The sequence below is a fragment of the Malurus melanocephalus genome, unplaced genomic scaffold, assembly GCF_030028575.1.
Source record: "Malurus melanocephalus ecotype Western Australia unplaced genomic scaffold, MMel_1.1 scaffold_187, whole genome shotgun sequence".
NCBI classification, from domain to species: domain Eukaryota; kingdom Metazoa; phylum Chordata; class Aves; order Passeriformes; family Maluridae; genus Malurus; species Malurus melanocephalus.
The window spans coordinates 903,849-921,999 of record NW_026623419.1 but is presented as its reverse complement, the minus strand read 5'-3'; the positions used below and the strand labels follow the sequence as shown (position 1 = coordinate 921,999).

General features: G+C 36.4%; 1 protein-coding gene across 2 annotated transcripts in view; it reads right to left on the bottom strand.

Moving 5' to 3' along the window:
- The window catches only part of ZCCHC2 (zinc finger CCHC-type containing 2), a 43,331-nt gene that overhangs the window by 12,168 nt on the left and 13,012 nt on the right, over positions 1–18,151 (bottom strand). For both annotated transcript variants that reach the window (XM_057373130.1, XM_057373131.1), the window contains exons 2-8: positions 17,017–17,128; positions 13,615–13,691; positions 11,330–11,401; positions 7,955–8,067; positions 5,994–6,088; positions 2,572–2,655; positions 636–693 (exon numbers count right to left, since the gene is read on the bottom strand). In XM_057373130.1, coding sequence (XP_057229113.1) covers positions 636–693; positions 2,572–2,655; positions 5,994–6,088; positions 7,955–8,067; positions 11,330–11,401; positions 13,615–13,691; positions 17,017–17,128 — 611 coding nt within the window. The remainder of the gene's footprint in view (positions 1–635; positions 694–2,571; positions 2,656–5,993; positions 6,089–7,954; positions 8,068–11,329; positions 11,402–13,614; positions 13,692–17,016; positions 17,129–18,151) is intronic.

The window sequence follows — 18,151 nt, the reverse complement described above, 5'->3', positions numbered from 1 at the left end:
CTCTTAATTAAGTTGAATTACTGCACAACTATGTGCAAACATATCCAAACATTTTAGTCAAAATACATTAATGAGTGAAATCATATTAGGAAATTCAGGGATCTAAAGTCATATATGAACTACTTTAATATGCTTAAGAACTGCTTCCACTTAAAAAGGACATAAACCAGCAAGGTRTGCATACATTTGCTGGCAGGCAAGGCAAAGAATGGATTACCTTCTCCTGTAAGATCTTCTTTGAAGCCACTTAAGCTTCAAATCAACAGCACTGGAAATCTTCAGTGTAAGCATGGGGTGTGTGCACACAGGAAAAATACATGCCATACACATTTATGCTACTCATCTTATAAACACAWATCAAAGCATCAAATAGTAAAGATTTACAAAATTTGAAAAAGAAGAGACATCCAAATGACCTAAACCTACAGATTTACAAAAAGGGTCTTCTGAACTATTTTTCTAATACAGATTAAGTTAACAACAACCTACCAAATAACAAAAAAATAYCAGAATCCCCCACCCCAAACAAACAAAAACCCCACAAACAAGCTTTAATCTAGAAGGACATATTCTCAAAGCTCTAACAAAYGGAAGTTCAGACATGTAACATGGTCACATTACATCCTAGTACCTACTTGGCAACAGGACTTTTTCCATTATGTTTCTTGTGAACTGCTGTGTGTTGCATTACATCTGGAAAGAAAAAYAAAGTATAACTTCAACAGCAATTCCCATTTAATCCTTTAGATCAATCCAGCAAAGTCATCTTTCTGTCAGTATCAAGCACAYAGCAAAAGACATCTTCATTAAACAAGCCAGACTTAATTTACAGTGCTGAAATTAGCAGATGTTGCCTAAAGGACGGATCAGCTTGTAATAGATKATATATAAACAGTACTCTTTACCTTCCATTTCACAGAAGAATGAAACAGAAAGAGAGGAACTATGACAATGTTAATGTTTGCTCACCTCTATATTTAATTCTAAGCACTGAATGCATGACTGAGTACCACCCAGTATGAAAGAATGGAGAGAAAAGACAGGAATCAGTCAGGAAAAAATACATATTGTAATTTGTTCTGAACTGCTGAAATTAATCTCARAATTGTCACACATTCTGAGTAGCAAATGAAGACAAGTCTTACACAAAAGTATTGCATTCTGAACCTCAAAATTGACCTTGCAAGTAAAGCTTTACAGATTACATCTGACAAAAAGAAATACTGCTCAAGGCCAGGCTGGATAGGGCTTCAAGTAAGTCAGCATAGTGGAAGGTTCCCTGCCTGCGGCAGGTGGTTTGGAACCAGATGATCTTTAAGGTTGCTTCCAACCCCAAACCACTCTAAGAGCCTAGAGAAGAAAAACTAAGCACTTCAGAGAMACAGTTTACCTTTTCCTTTAAGGCAACTGTTAAATTTTAAGAAAAGCAACTTTCCTTAATTTCAGCTATTGATGATTAAAGTATTCTTGGTAACTATGATTTTGCCTGAACTCCTCTCAATGCTACACATAAGTCCAAATTATGGTTTAAAAATCTGAGGGAAAAAAATCATCAAACTTCTGGCAAACACTTCACTTAAATGACACAAAAGGTGTTCTGAAATGCACTTGTAGTTTCACCAGGTGAAGACATTTAAGTATTTTTAAGAACAGGACATAAAAGACTATTTGAGCAAATATATTGTAAATTTCATGGGTGTGTTCTGAAGTCTAAAGAATATGATAATAATTCTTCTCATAAGAAAAACTTGCTCTAACTGCATATGTAGATTACTGAATGCACAGAAGTTCTAGAGCAAAGTCTTACTAGTTATTAATGAGAAAGAAGATAAGAGTGTGTCATTATGTAAAAGCTAGCATAAGTGTTCAATGGTCTGTGTTCCCCCATCAGTCCCATTTCCCATCCTTTCCAACTACCAGGAGCTTATACTTGTTTGCTTCTAAAARCAATGCAAAACTGGCTTGCTGTTCCTTTCAGAATGAAACCACCGACCAGCCACCAGRCTGCTGCTTCCACATGTGAACCRTTTTCGAGGCATTTGAAAAACAYCAGCTTTCAGACTGTAATCAGTACTCACTACAGTCCCRAACTTATTAACAGTCCAAAGTATCAAAGCAGCATAGGTTAAGAATAAGAAGAGCAAAACTTGAACATCCTTTCTGTGTAAAACTAGAAGCTAAACAATTTTGGCATATTTAATAYAGAACAGCCTGCAACTCTTGAAATACTGCACTTAACTCTGAACCCTGATAATTGAAGAATAAATAGGTTAAGACATGAAAGTCTATAAATAATCTTGGCTCAAGTAAATTGTGAAGTATGTATTCCCAGTTGTTTAATACAGCTGYGTACTTCTGCCTTGGAGCTGTCTACGAATGCTCCCACTTCTTGAGTTACAGAGCAACCTCATAAAGAAACTTGCAAGTACACAAAAAATTCTTCATTCGCATAGCAGATTTCATTCAAGTTTTGTACCACTTTATACCAAAGAAGAAATCAGTCAAGTGTATGATTTTCAGAATTCAGTGTGGTAAAATATCTCAAAGAACCATCTTTGAGTACACAACTACCTTCCTCCTGACTTGAAGCTTCTGAACTGTCCTCCTTGAAGTGTTCTGCTGTCTTAACCGTCTTCAAAGAGGGTTGTAAGTTACCTGCAGAGAATAAAGTTCATGTAGTAACTTTATAGTTCTTGAACAACTGGACAGCTCCTGAATGTTTGCACTAAACTGGAAGCTWGGGAAAGGGAAGACTGAATTTCCACACTGTTGCATGTGGCAACAATTTGAACATTGCCTCCTTCAAAGCAGGCCATCTCCAAAAGTAAAGGCTCTTTAGAGAAACTTTTATTTTGAAGAAAATAGTGCCCAAAATAATTTTAAAGCTATGGTACAATTTCAAAAGGTCATGATTGTGAAAATTATTAGAGATATTCCTACTATGCTGCACTTCAGATTACAAAGAAAAATCATTTTGTGTTACAACAGGAAATGTGAGGAGACAACAATAACTAGCACTCCTGCAATAAATTACACTCCACCACTGTCCACTCAATCTGCCAAAAGAGACTTAATTTGGGCTAAAGTTTTCTAATGCCCTCAGCACAGTCTTCACACACAATTTTTGCCTTTACATGCCAGATGGGATAAAATATAAATAGAAATAATATTAATAATTTTGTTGCAAAAATACCATTGCTATGCTCTGAAAAGGGACTTAGTTTGGTAATGAATCTAACTCTAAGAGTCTACTTTTCCCCTCTCAAAAAGTTCCAAATTAGTGTCGGTAAAAGTATCTGAAGGCTTCAGAGCTTGAAACGTTGATAAGAAGATCCTTCTGAATATCATTTGCATTGAAGATACTAAATCCCCAGAAATCATGCTCTCTCATGTTGAAATCAAAAGTCTACTCCAAACTGAAAAAGKGTCTAAACAACTGATGCTATGAACCAGAAGGAAGCTAATTGATTTCCTCCTTAATGGAACCATAGTGGCATAATTAAGCTTACTGAATACAGAGTGTGAAGTCCCAACTATTATTTAAGGCATACAGACCTTTCACCAAACATAGAATTCAATTCCACATAGGTTTTGCTAAAGAACTTCGTATTTCTGTGAAAAGATATTTGTATCCCTGACTCTGTATAGAGACTGAAGAGCAATTTAAGGCACAAATGCTTTATCTGTCAATTAATTCTGCAYATTCTATTTGATAACTATGATGAGATTTTTCTTTTTCTCCAACATTGTCATCCCATGCAAGATAGTGTATCTGTAGGCCACTACAGACTAACTTGCAATAACAAGTAGCAGGWTTCCAGGAATCCCAAACAGGAAACCTAGAAAAACACAGAAACCAACAATAAAAAGAAAACTTCACAGGCCACTTAACTGAGGTGATTTTGGAAACATCACATTTTTGTGATTTTTGAATACTTTTGTCTTAGTACAGCTTCTATTAGCCTGCACCACAGGAAATGTGATTGTGAGCTACCCTCATCAAGTCATCCACCCCCATCTCAAGAGAAAAACAACTATGCTTAAATTTGTAACAATAATTCTCTTCACCAAATGTTTTCTTAATATCTAACTCAATGCCAGGGCCTGAGCCATGCCAACAGGYTTTGCAACTCTTCCCTGCTCTCCCAAGGGCTTCACCTGCCCACAGTAAAGATCCAATCTGTTACACTGCAGTTTTGCAATTTGGGGTGACTGCTGGGCAAAGAACCAGCAGATGCCTCCTCCAAGGCCTCCATCCTCTGGCTTGGGAGCCCCATTTAAGCTCAGGCCCTCTCCTGGCAGGCACTGCCAGCACACCTCTGTCTGGACATGTACCTTGCTGATCCTGTTCTTAACCCTGACCTACTGACTTGTTTTTCTGTTTTGACCTCAGACCTGACTCATTACTTTGGACTTGTCTGGTAATCACCAGGTTCGTGCCTGCTCCTGGTCCTATTCTTCCTCATAGCGAGTTAAGCCTAGTGCTTTCAGCCTTATCCATCAGAGAACAGATCATCTTCTTTACATTATGACTTTTTGGTATTTGAAGACTTAAAACCATCTTCCATTTCAGTCTTTCCTCTTTTCTACATAACAATTATGTTCCTCATCCTATSTATCTGTCATACATTCCAGATCTGACAAATACTCATGAACTTTTGCMTACCCAATTATTCATAACTATAAAAATTATCTCACTTTTATGATCACTTCGTAATCTCTAAGATTTACTACAGAATTGACATTTGTCTATTCTACCCTTCTGATCTACCCACCCTGCAGAGCATTTTTGCCCAGTCAACTCTGTCTTGATGGAACATGGCACTGGTTCTTTCTCGAAACCATTTCAAATCATCACCATGTACAACAATGCATTTGCAAGTCCTTCCCAGCTAGATGTGGTCTACAGTCTGAAATATGCACACCCTGTCCAGTGTGCCCATCATTAACATGAATCTTTCTGGACTTTGGAAACACTTTCCTCTCCATGCAGCCTTTCAGTGCAACAGGGGTGTCAATTTTCACAGCAGCAAATTCCAACCAGTTCCACAATCACCCTGATTGTTTCAGTTTAACATTTTTCCCAAAACTGCCACATAGGAATGTTCTAAGTGTTACTAAAAAATGTTACAAAATGACCTACAGCTTCTACTCTAACCACAATGCTTCTATCTCATCATGGAAAGAATAAATCTGCCACAGATCACAYATATAATTTCAAACTAAAGTCAGCTGCCATTCCTCTACTTTTTCGCCAACAAATATGAGCAGTCTGTTTGAAACCTCCAATCTATTAAAWTCCTCACTAAGATCTTCATCAATTTCAGAGGCAGTGGCCTCATAGCCAGTGCCTCAACTGTCACAGTGTATCACATGCACTGAAAGAAGAAAAGATTCAATGGAAACAAAGATCACATCCTAAGGCATCCATACAGAGAAGCCAAGCTTCGGTCACACAAACAGTTTGTAACACACAAGTAGGTTAATCAGGTCACCAAAGAAATCTCTGCRATGCAAATGCTGAAACACAATTCTGTATGTTCTGAAATTAGGGCCATCCCATCATTCATGTACTCAAAACAGATCTTAAGTTAAGTATCAARGCAAATGCTTTATCTACAAAAGCAAACAAAAAACAGATGTGATTTTTTGGGTCAGTTGAAACTTTTTGTTCCAAAATTTAAGAATTTGTGAGAGAATGAAGTGCCAAACTGTTGAGCATACTCAACTCCTAATAGCCTATTTGAAGAGCATGATGGTACAGAGAGGAAAGAAAGAAAAAAAGAACACAAGCTGATGCTACATAGCATRTTCCCCCCGTCAAAAGCATGAGTATCTGTTCAAGCAACTATTCATTGACCAGGCGTTCAAATACAACCAGTGGAATATAACACACCATGAACASAAAATTATAAAACTGCAATTAGGCACAACAGCAAAAATAACTTTTTATAGACTTTTCATTATATAAAACATATTACAGTATTTCTTACTGTGAGTGTGCAAAGATTCTGATGAAATTGATTGGAAGAAGTTGTATACTCTCTGATTCTGCAGAAAAGCTTGTGATGTATTTGAAAATAGCTGCCTGAAATGTAAGTGAGAATTTGTTAAACTAAGTAACAGCATCATAGGAAGAACACAAGAATTTACCACAGTACCATTAAAAAGCGAAATAGACAGTTCTTAAGAAAWCCAAACACTTCAAATTGCACATTCAGAACAAACAATGTTAAAAGCTCCTTTTGAGCTTTGCTGTTAAATGCTAGCATAAGCTTTGAGTACACCCAGTATAAGAAATTGGTATTATGATTTTTAATTTAAAAAGGTTGGTGCTTGTGAATCATCCCAATTCAAATATTTTAGCCCCGGGTACACTTTCTAAAGAGGAGCTTGGACTGAGTCCAAAAGCACTGGACTTAACTTTTTAAACCGAGAACACATTTATTTTCCAAAAACAATGCATCTTGTTCTTGAACAAATTTAAATACAAAGTTGAATTCACCTATCATGTCACTATTTGAATTTCATAATTATCTCCAAAAGCAAACAGTGGGATTGTCAATATTGCTCTGCACCGGTCTTAGTTGCCAAGAGGTCAGTGACAAATTCTATTAGCTTCAGATATGAAAATAGGCCAACAATGAATGGTTTTCMCTTCCCACACACTAAGATTTCAGTTATTACTTGCCAAAAGTTCTATTTCTTTGGAGGAGAAGCAGGGGAGAGCAATTTTTGGCAACTGGGCACATACTGAAACCCCCAAGTAAGTATATATTTATGCTAAAACTGACACTGAAAGAAAATGGAATTTGAATACAGTAATGCTATTCTCTTGAGATTATTCATGTAGCATTCCTGTACAGTCACAACATAACTTGCAAATTCTAATTACAGTTGCTTACTCTAGCACAGCTGGGTATGTTCAAAGGTTATTTTCAAAGTGACTCTCTTGGGTTTGTAATTACTGTGCAGTAACACTTTACAACCTTTCTGTATTACTATACATTCCCTTCAGTCAACCTCTGTTTAACAGGTTTACTGATTCAAAACCGCTATGTTTATTAGCCAAAACTGTTCACACAGATTCATTTTTGGCTTGACAATCAAGCCAATAAAGACAGAAAAATATTACAGATCAAAATGAATTAAAAAACTGGCAAGGGAGTGGTTGAGGCTCAGAGCAGCTCCACRTCATCTTTAACTAAAATATCAGGATAAAATGCTAGAAGCCACAGAATATTATAAGTAGGAGTTTTAAAAGCAGTGCCTGATTCTTCAAGAGACACTGCCTAATATGAYGAATAATTTGTTTTCAATCAGGTTGAACAATCCTGACTGAAAAGGACTAACACAACAAGATATCTGTACCAAACAAAAAGAACAAGTAGGCAAACCCAAATTCATATTACTRCTCTGAGTTACAGAATTTGACCAACATGTCCCACATCCCACCAAGCTCTTTAATCACTAAATAGCAGGTGATGCAGATAGGCCATTTTCCTACAAATACATGAGCTGCTTTTAATTTACACAYGCTTCACTATTACTGTTTATTCCTTTTAAATTCTGTTCTGTCTCTCCCTGCAWCCTGTCATGAAAGTAGAACATATGTGCTCTGAGTTACTGTTTCTAGTATTTCTAAATATATCCTTGTGTAGGGGAGGTAATATCCTTCCAGAAGTGTCAATCATTACTATATTATGCTCSTTAGGACAAATATTTTCCTAATTGTACCATTATTTCCAAAGAGGTAATTCTACTAAGTTTAATAAAAGTCTCAATTTAAAGAAAATCTAAAATAGTCAWGAGTATCTATTTCATCACCACCTTCCCATTTTCTTTGCAAATGGTGTTTAGGTAGCAGAATTTCCACTGTCCATAGAAGACCATCTAACTTGAGTTCAATCACTTTTCTGGTGATACATTTCAGGCTATTTGCTAAAACATTTACCTGATTATGGGCTCAAGATCAGCATGCCTTCGTTCTTCCCTCTTCTGAAAACCCTGATTTAGTGCTCTTAAAATAGTCTTGTCAAATGCTTCAGAAGACAGTTCCTTTGGGAGCTGAGAAAAAGGTTAATGTGAAAAAATGCGTAGTTGACATTTCAAAGACARTATTTTTTCACTATGAGTCTATACTTTTGGAATCAACAAGAAACTCAATTGTTCCAATTTGAGTGATGTAATTTACAGACCTAAGGTACAACAWATCAACACCACCTAGTTTTTCAAGAGAAACATTTTGCTGTAAATCCTCACGGCAAATCCAGGAATAAAACTGTTTAAAGCTCTATCTGATTTACATTCAGAAATCTACCAATACTATGTTCTTTTTCCAGGATAGTTTACAGCCTTTTTTCATTTATTTCTCGAAATCTTTCAGACATAGAAATTATGCCTGAAAATGACAAAAACAAACAAACAAAACCCAGGCAGGACTGAATGCACTGTGCTCACTATCATCACTGAGGTAGAAACTCTTTTAAAGAAACAGCGGAAAAAGGAAACTGTTTCAGTTATATAACATGCTAGACCAGCGAGCAATACTGAGGTCAATCAATAGCAAGTCCCTTGCCAATTGCTATTAACACTGAAACTTCTTATCAAATTCTTACAACTGTTTCCAAGGCCAATACCACAAAGTGAGGTCTTCTGATGCTCTAGTTCAGAAGGCAAACTTCCACTGAAGAGCATGTCTATTTTATATGAAGAATATTTCCCAGAACAAAGATTTTTCACATTTACAACTTCAAAAATATTGTACTTAAGTACATCAGAGCTGATCAAATTTGTTCAACTACTTTTTATTTTCCAAAAGTATTTTAATTTGGGGCAATTAAGAGTAAACTGCCCCTGCAAAAATACTTCCTTTTACTGAAGTTTGAAGCTATTTCTAATGTGGTTAACATCTGTCACCAATTATGATCAATAGCATGAAGTAATTTCCACTAGAGCAGCATCTTCCATTTGTAATCTGGAATACACCGGATCCAGAGTGCCAGCTGGATATTACATCCTGCTCCTGGTACATCAGCCCAGTGCTAAGTAATCCTTGCACTAARTTAAGTCCTACTAACAGAGGGATGCTGTATCTGATGCAGAAATTGCTTGGTAACATACATAAAAGGAACTTCTGGAATCCAGACAGACAGGTGCTGTTAGTATCGTATTAGCACAGCCCTACAGGACCTGAAATGTCTTAGACATCAAACCAGAAAGGGTTAAAAGCAGCTGTTCTTAACAGACCCTTTGGCTTTGGTAAGCCTTACTGAGGAGCTGACTGAAGAATTAGTCAGTATTAGCCAAAAGGTACCAAAAAGCTATTGCAGAAGCATGGTAATGAGCAAACCTCCTATTCTAGTATTTCATACATAGATTTGTCTCTGGAAATAGTCAAATTTTTTCTTTAAAACTTCCATTAAAAGGAATGCAATTCCTTCTGTAGTTAAAGATTCAGTTATAAGAACCCAAGATTAGGTGTTTAGCTTAAGGTAATGAGATAGCCTTGTTACTTACAAGCTTATTAGTCCTTCCACATATGAGGGTRATTTCCTACTTGCAAAGAATTTTTCATGCTTATCATCTAAGAGAAGTCTGTCATCAATCTCAAGCATCCAAGTTATCCTGTTTACTACCTTAGCTTTCCCACCAATGTTTCTATTCTGAAACAATTTTTACTGTTATCTTAGTTCTATCAACATGTAGCATTGGAATTTTCCATCAAGTATTTTGACCATACTTTTCTGTCCCCAGGAAACTGAGCGTACTGTTTAGCAAAACCATGTAGACTGGAACAAGAACATCAAAAAGCAAAAATGCAAGGGCATATGAAGCAGACATTTATACTTAATGTTTTTTAAAGGAAGGTATAAATTCTATTCTGCTTTATTTAACAATTCTCTCTTACATTTACATTCTCTCTTTATTTAACAATTCTACACTTACRGCTAGCAAACCAATATAAACCAAATGTAATTTTCAGCTGTGCACATTTGCCACCAAACATCTCAGCAAGCTCATAGCAGCTTGTGTTTATCTTCATCTTGTTCTGCCATCTCCTAGACATTGCTGAAGCAGTCAAGCCCAGCACATGGAACATCCTACATCAATCAAACAGCACAACTCTGCAACACTCCAGATCATGTCTGTTTTCCGGCTCCCCCTGGATGCAACTASGTTCTAGGAGGTCCATTTCAGACACTGATGTTTGTCTTACATAAGTAGAAGAACAAGAAGCATGCATCTGAGTGCTCATCCCAGAGCTGCACAGGACCCTGGATAAAATGCTGCTTTTAGGGYTCTCTTCAGGTGCAGATGCATGTACCCTATGCTGTGGAATAACCCAACTGCAACTAGGCATGCCATCCATAATTCAAATCCYCACAAATCAAGCTCTGGGAACTCTTAGAACTAGATAGTCCAGCTAGATTAAAACAATTGTGAATGCTCACTGCTTCATTTCTGCAAYGGCAGAAAACAATGTTGATAATTTAAACAGTGAACAAGACAATGACCTTTGTACAATGACTGGCTTTCTGCTCACAATTAACACTGCAGTTAAGAACACCAGATGCCATCAAAACATGTCCAAAACAGATCTCTCATTACTTCCCTGAAAAGGGAAGAGTTTAAGTGTAGATTAATTTCCCAGAGTAGGTGGAACCATTAGACACTGGCAATGAACACAGAGTTCAAAGTCAGCATACTCATGGGGTCTGCACAAGGCCTGTGCACACAAAGATATACCCTGCTTAGAGCAGTGGGGAAAACAACTGAGAGAACTTTTAGATTTTTAAACCATGGACACAMATGCACATATAGTTGCTAGATTTTCCTCAAGTTTAACTCCTTGTGATAACGAATAGGCCTGCCTTGGTTGCACTGAAGAATATAACACTTAAACTAAAAACTTTTATGCTTATGGCTGTGTCTCACTAATTAAAAATAACAAATTATACTCTTTGAGGTCCTTCTAACAGGAACACGAGCAAACGASCAGTGGTTGTACCTAGACATGAGCTCCGTGGGAAATATTAAAAACTCCTCTGGTAGTTTTATGGTAGTTCAATTAAAACTCTAAGAGTTATTTCAGATGAGACAATCTCCTCCTGGGAAACTCCCCAAACATTCTGCAGAGCTGCTTCTTCCGTCGAGGTCCTTCATCACAGTATACATAATTTAAATGATTAATACMACTGTGAAGTACAAAAATCTGCTAGCATGCTTCTGTTTCTGTAATTGCATCTCAGAAATCACAGCTCTCCTAGACTACTTCTGAAGTTATAAACCAGATGTGTAAACACTACTTTTATATTTGAATACATACTTTTAGCAGGAATTCCTGAAGCTCCTGGTGTGTTTTTGTTACACATGTTACTGAAAAATCGGACCAAGTTACCTAGAAGAAAGGAAAAAAGAATGAGGAAAGTTTCTTCGTCCAAATATCATAGTAATTAGCTTGTTAGAATAATTCCAAACATTTGACWATCTCAGAGTTGACACTTAAGCCCACTTCCAGGCTAAAGATTCCAGCAAACACCAGGCAGAACAGGGATAATGCTTTTTCAAATACACATACTAATTTTGTGTGTATATTTTAGGATCATCTTCATATTAYTTGTGGCTAAAGGGAGCATGAACAAATTCAGGGAAATGCAATAAAGACCCATGAAGATTACTGATTCTGAAAGAAGCCCGGCAGAAGGCACYGTCATTATGGGACTTGTATCAAACAGACATCATAAACCACAAAAAATAGGTAACCAGAGAAAAGGACTGTAGGTCAGATATATTGGATTGAGCTCTCACTGTCATTACCAGGAGTCAAAATAAAACAAGAAAATCTCTGTTTATATCACTTATTAAATAATTGCATCTGCCTCAGACTTGAATCTTACACAGTCATATAGAAGTTGTTGTAGGCCACAAGTCAAAAGATACTGCAAGTAACTGAAGCGTTCAAGAATCAGACAATGTTTTGGCATATGCTTGTAAAAAAAATTTCAGTAGTTTACTGTTCTGACATGACATGCAAGTAGTAAAACAACASCTTTACATGCATGTTTTGAGTTAAAAAATAAGTAAGCTTGGTTAGATGAGTGCTGCCCAACCTTAAACCCACTTCCAGGCTAAAGATTCCAGTTAGTTACATRGAAAAATTCTGTGTAATGGGAATGGACATGACAATTATAAACATTTATTTACTAGCAAGAGTTGATAGAATAATGTTAACCACCAACTGCCTTCACCTTAGTCCCCAGAAATGCCAACTACCCTTGGTGCCCTCAGCTGGGAAGGCATGACTGCAACTGCTGTTACRACCTTAAAAAAAAGCAGTGTCTGGACAAGCACAAAATGATTTGCAATGAAGAGCACAGAATGTATCTGCACAAATGAGGAAAGGAAACTCTTTCCTAAAAGAACTGAGGTGGAGTTTCAAGACTACTGAAATACTTCCCAGAATATCTCCACATTTCCCCTTTAACAAGGAAATTCAAAACCACTGTCAAATCTGTCTACATGATGAATCTTTAGAATATTTTTTCACTTTAAATATTGATAATCCATATAGGGATTGTGTACAACTTGTCCCATCTACTATYGTATTTTACCTCATGGTCACTTCAAAGACTATTTGGAAAAAAAAATCTATGAAAAAATCAAGAGTGAAATATTTGGGCAGGTTAACCTTAAAAACTTTGAAGGCTACATTCCACATATTACTGTCCTCAACAAAAAAAGAGTGCATCTTTGTAGCAAATACAATAATAAACTCTGGGATCAACACATCAACTTTCAGCTAAAAATGGCTTTTTTTTTTCAAGTTTGCCTCTTCAAAGACCTCCTGTATGTTAAATGACAAGTTAGAATGTTTGATGTAAACCACTCTTTTTTGGGTGAAAAAGGGGAACATTTAGCTTTATCTCCAAATCTGGTATACTACCAGATTCACATCTTTTGGCAAAATGACTCATAGTGTTAGTCAGCCCTTGTTAAGAAAATGACTACTTTGATTCAATCAGAACATTACCACCAACCACCTCAGCAGCTATTAGCTGCTAGTAGCTAGTAGCTGCCCTTAGCTACTACAATACATCAAGACTACACCAGGTAGGCCTTCCAGTCTGTGGCCATTTTCCAGCTTGTTTGCTTTCACCTTAACAAAACAAGTCCAAAACAAACGAATCAACCTCCAGTTTTCTCAAACAGCACGAGTCACCTTCATATGGTAAAAAACTCACAAAAAAGATGCAAGATGACCCTATGACTCCAAGCAATCTACATCTGCAGACACAACAACTGTGCCATTTAAGCAAATGACTGACTAGTTTTAGAATTCTTATGAATTTGCAAAAGCCAAGTTTCCTGAAGCAATGTCACATACACAGCTATGGCTGATGTTTTACACCTTCCCACCTTATGCTGTCCCACTTCATGCCCGCAATTACATAGAACACCTGATTCACATGCAGAATTCAAAAGAATTACAGGATAATCCAAAGAATCTCAAAATTGCCTCCTGTGCAGGTTTTTGAAATAAGCTATATGTATCTACAGTACATAGATATCATGAAGACAATAATTTTAATATTCTGGAGATTATTTGCTTACTTTGAATGTGTACTCCAAATGTTTGTCAGCCCTTTTTCTTGATACGTCTTTCAGGGTTATCTTCTCAATGTGTACAGCTGAAAGAAAAACACCTTATTGTGCACTCCAAAACTGACAGTTTGCAAATCATTCCCTACTTTCCCAGGCACTCTGAAGATGCCTGTAGGCTATATCCTGACTCACWCAACCCCACTCTTCCTTAGGAGCTGTTTTATTGCAACAAACTGTTGGGAGCAGGTAGAATCTTGCTCTCTCGAAGTATTTCTCTGGCCTAACCACAACCTCTTCAGCGCACATCATGGGAATCTGTGCATTACCCAAGAACGTATTTACAACAAATGTCACATAACTACAACAATATAACCATTAGAAGTGAAAAGACTAGAAAAGGAARTAAAAAACCACAGTGCCTTCTACACCCATGCCTTCTACCCATCGAGTAGCAATGAGGGCAAACTAAGGCCAAATAATCACATTTCTGAAGGGTACTTAAGTGAAAAAAAAAGGATTGGGAAGGCCTGAAGGAGGCAGAAATAAGAGTCAGCAAACAGAAAAGGAAAAAATGAAGCAGAAGGCTACTATAATTGTACTGTAATCCATGTCATTAAACTGAACTGAGAAGGAAGAAAGGTATTGTGAGTACTTGCTACTTTRACATTCCTTCCCCACTGCCTACTGTATTCAGCAATAGGCAAGTTCTGGCTGTGACCTGGCAAACAGCAGCACCATATGGCTTTCAGGGCCTGGAGATTTTCTTGAGGGCCCACAGCATTGCTCAGGTAATACTCTGTACAAAAATCCTTATGTAGCTAAGATGGGCTTTTCATTTTTGCTGCTRTGCTGGCCTAAGAATTCAAGAAAATTTTATACTAGCAAAGAATAAATTCTATGTGCAAGCCTGAGCACATCTTTACACGTAAAAAATAAACTCATTTAAAAGCAGCTCGATCCACCCAACATTATCAATGCTTCCTTTCAATGCTTTAGAAGCTCTCTTTTTTTGGAGGAAGGTGGGTGGTGTTAACAGTTAATGTTTTCCTTTCAATTTTTAACTGCAYGTTTGTATGGAATATACCAGGAACTACTCTTAACAACTGTATTTTTCCGTAAAAAAATTAAGCTTCCTGCAATTGTACGTTATGAAGCTTACTAATGGATATTAACTAATACATAAACATTTTTAATTAATTTTGTTACAGTTACAATTCAAGTCTCATCCCCATCAAACATGCCATTTTTAAGAGAATTAAGTATTGGCAMTTTCCATAAAGGAACAATAAGTCAGAAAATAAGCCCAGTGATAGTGCCACAGCTTCCATTTTTTTAGTAGAGAGATAAATACTGAGTGTGCTGGTGTACTCTGTAATCCTTTAGCTGGGAGTTAGGAAGATAGACAATCACTTCATTTTTACCAGTTAATGAAGATTAATTATTACAAAGGAAAGAAATCTGAGATGRGCTAAGGATGCCAGACAATCATACATCAATATTTTATGAAAAGACAAATGTTTAGTGACCTCAATTTTTACCTCTCTGGTATAGATTAAAGTGCTGTTAGAAGGACCATAGCACAACATTAGTTTTGGTTGGTGCAATACAATTTCTTAATGGCTAATGTTYAAATTGATACTGGAATTCATATTCATAAGTTAATTTAAAAGTTGATTCCCATGACTGAAACTGAGAATAGTAGTTTAAATTGCATTTCACAATATGTATACATTCAGCATACACAATTAGGAAACTAAGACCATTAACATTCACAGACAAGCTTTTTTCCCTAGTGAGATTGCTCTTATTTTAAACTATTGAATGTTCTCAATGCTAAAAATTTGTCCTCAGGTATAAAAAATGTATTGTAATGTAGTAAATGTAGTACYTTCAACTTCCCTAGCTTCTTTCTTCTACATACTTCATCGTAATACAGGATACAACAGGTAACTACACTGTTGTTGCTGCACAGCTTTAGTTCTACAGTTTCAACAGACTCCTTTACAATTCTGTTTCCACAATGACATCTGCAATATTCTAAATTACTAGACTGAGAAAAAATATTTGAATACACAAGCCAATGAGACATGTTACATCTCTATCTCTATTCTGGAAATACCAGATGCATTCAGGATGGTTAAAGTAAGCATGTACACATRACACTGCTTCCATTGTAAGTCTAAGTCAAGATTTTTAAAATTCATATTCATCACAGCTGAAAATAAAAACCAAGTTTTACTATCAGTGGTATTTCTAACCCAATAAGGAGATTTCTGTAGCAGGGACTTGCTACTATGTAACTGTGTAGCAAATATCACAAAGTTATTCTGATCCTTCACTGTGGTTTCTCACTACGATAAYACAAATGCAGAAAAATATTTAAGCTTTTAGTTAGATTAAATTATTCAACTTTTTTGTGCTTCTGTTACTTAATTTGAGAGTGTTACTAAAGAGATTCTCCCTTTTGGGTTTCTAATTCATGAATATGAATACTTGGAACTCCGTAAAAGGATTTGAAACAGGTTTGTTCTTTGTAATCTGCCATAATCTTTCTCTGTGGGTTTTTTTTCAAGGAATCAAAAACTCTCAAGTTGCCTGCCTTCAAAGTGCAGTTAAATCTCCACACAAGAGACAAAATACATTTATGAGTACAAAATGAATAGCAATCATTTTTCCATATTGTTGGCTCCTCATGATCTGCAGACTATCTGTTGACTAATTTTAAGTGTCTGATCTGCAGACTATCTGTTGACTAATTTAACAAGTCACTTGCTAATCCTCTTGAAGAATAAAGGGTAAGAATAAATCTGTTTTCAATAATGCTCATTTCTTCAAAGAGAAGAAAATGAGCTGCCTATTGCATATCAGTTTTGTTTACGCTCAGAAGCCTTATTCTTATTCTCTCCAACAGAGCCAAAAAAAMCAGACTTCTATGAAGCCTTTCACTTCTCCAAACTGCCACTTCCATAAAAACTGCTAATATGTGGTTTTTCTTTGGTTGTTTTCTTTTTAAGATTCATCAAATACWACTGAATCAAGCAGCAAAATCTAYTGACTCGTAAACAATAATTTTCATGTTTAGTTTTGCTTTAAAAATCTAGATACTGTTAATACAATTGCATTAAATGTTCTTGTTTTCTCCCAAATACCACCCCTTTTTCAGTGGGAAGCCCGTTCACAACTAATTTTCATGCATGCACTCACTAGTAGTTAGCAGCTAACACAAATGACAACTTGTTATAACAAAGAAAAGACCAAGTAGGCAGCAGAGAAACTACTATACTTACCAAGCACTGCAGCTTCTCGTTCAGATCAAAAGCAAGAGACATACAAGATGTCTACAACTCAAAGAGTTCAGTGTTAAAAAAAAACYCTTAAGGCCTTCCTCACAAGAAAGCTCAGCCAACATACCTTCTCGCTGAGGTCTATGGGAAGCCATCGGGAGTCCATCATGAGGTGCTGTGGTTCGTTCTAGCAAACTGGTCTCATTACTTGACATGCAGTCACCATGGGAAAAGTCATTCTAAATTTACAAGGAGAAAAAAAAGAAGTRCCTTAGTAGAAAGCCTATTATCAAAGTTTACTCTAAACAGCTTGTATTACAAAAAACCCCACAAACCCACACTTCATTTGGTATTCCACAGGACAAAAACCTGAAGCTCCTGACAGTGGCAAAAAGATGGTCATTAGCCATTTTAGTTCTTACTTTACTTCTGCGTTTATCAAATGTCATCTATAAGCTCCAGTGTTTCACTGATCTTATTTTAAGAATAGAATAGGGTAGGGGGACAGGGTATCTCAGGACGGACAATCCAAGATCATTAGCTCAGAACTTCAGTGATCATTTACTATTAGTATTAACTCTTTCAATAACTAATATGTGAAATCATCTCCMTACATTTTAAATATATTCTCCTCAATTAAATTCAAGCCTTGTATCTTCAGACTGCCACCTCTTCTATATAGGAATCACAGATAACTGCTTGGATAGTCTATGAGGAYGTATAGTCTTGACAGTTAAATCATGCATCTCTTACTAACTAAACATTCAGAACATAAGCAGTTGGCACCAACACCCTCACTTTCATAGAGAAAACGACAGATCAAAAGCTCATCTACCCCCACATTTACACGTTGACTTCAAAATTAAATGCCAAGAACTATTACTGGTTWAATAACAAGAAGGGACAGAACAAGAAATCATATGAGATAGATAACATGGACAGATAAGTAAGAGAAGAAAGAACAATCTAGGCTAACAATGATAAACAAGAAAAGAGCAACAGAATAATATGGACTACAAGTGGTTTCCCTAGGGTAACAAGAGCCTATACRTTTTTTTCAAATTAAGATAAAACATTGATGAATCAATTTACACATTCTTCAATGACCGGGTCTTGTTAAAACAAAAGAAAGCAAATGCATAAACTGATCAACCAAGCTAAAATTCAGAAWTATTTTTAAACATCCAGCAACATTATATGAAACTGCTTCATTCCATGCTCAAGGAAACAAGACATTGCCTTAAAAAGCTACACCCACAAAG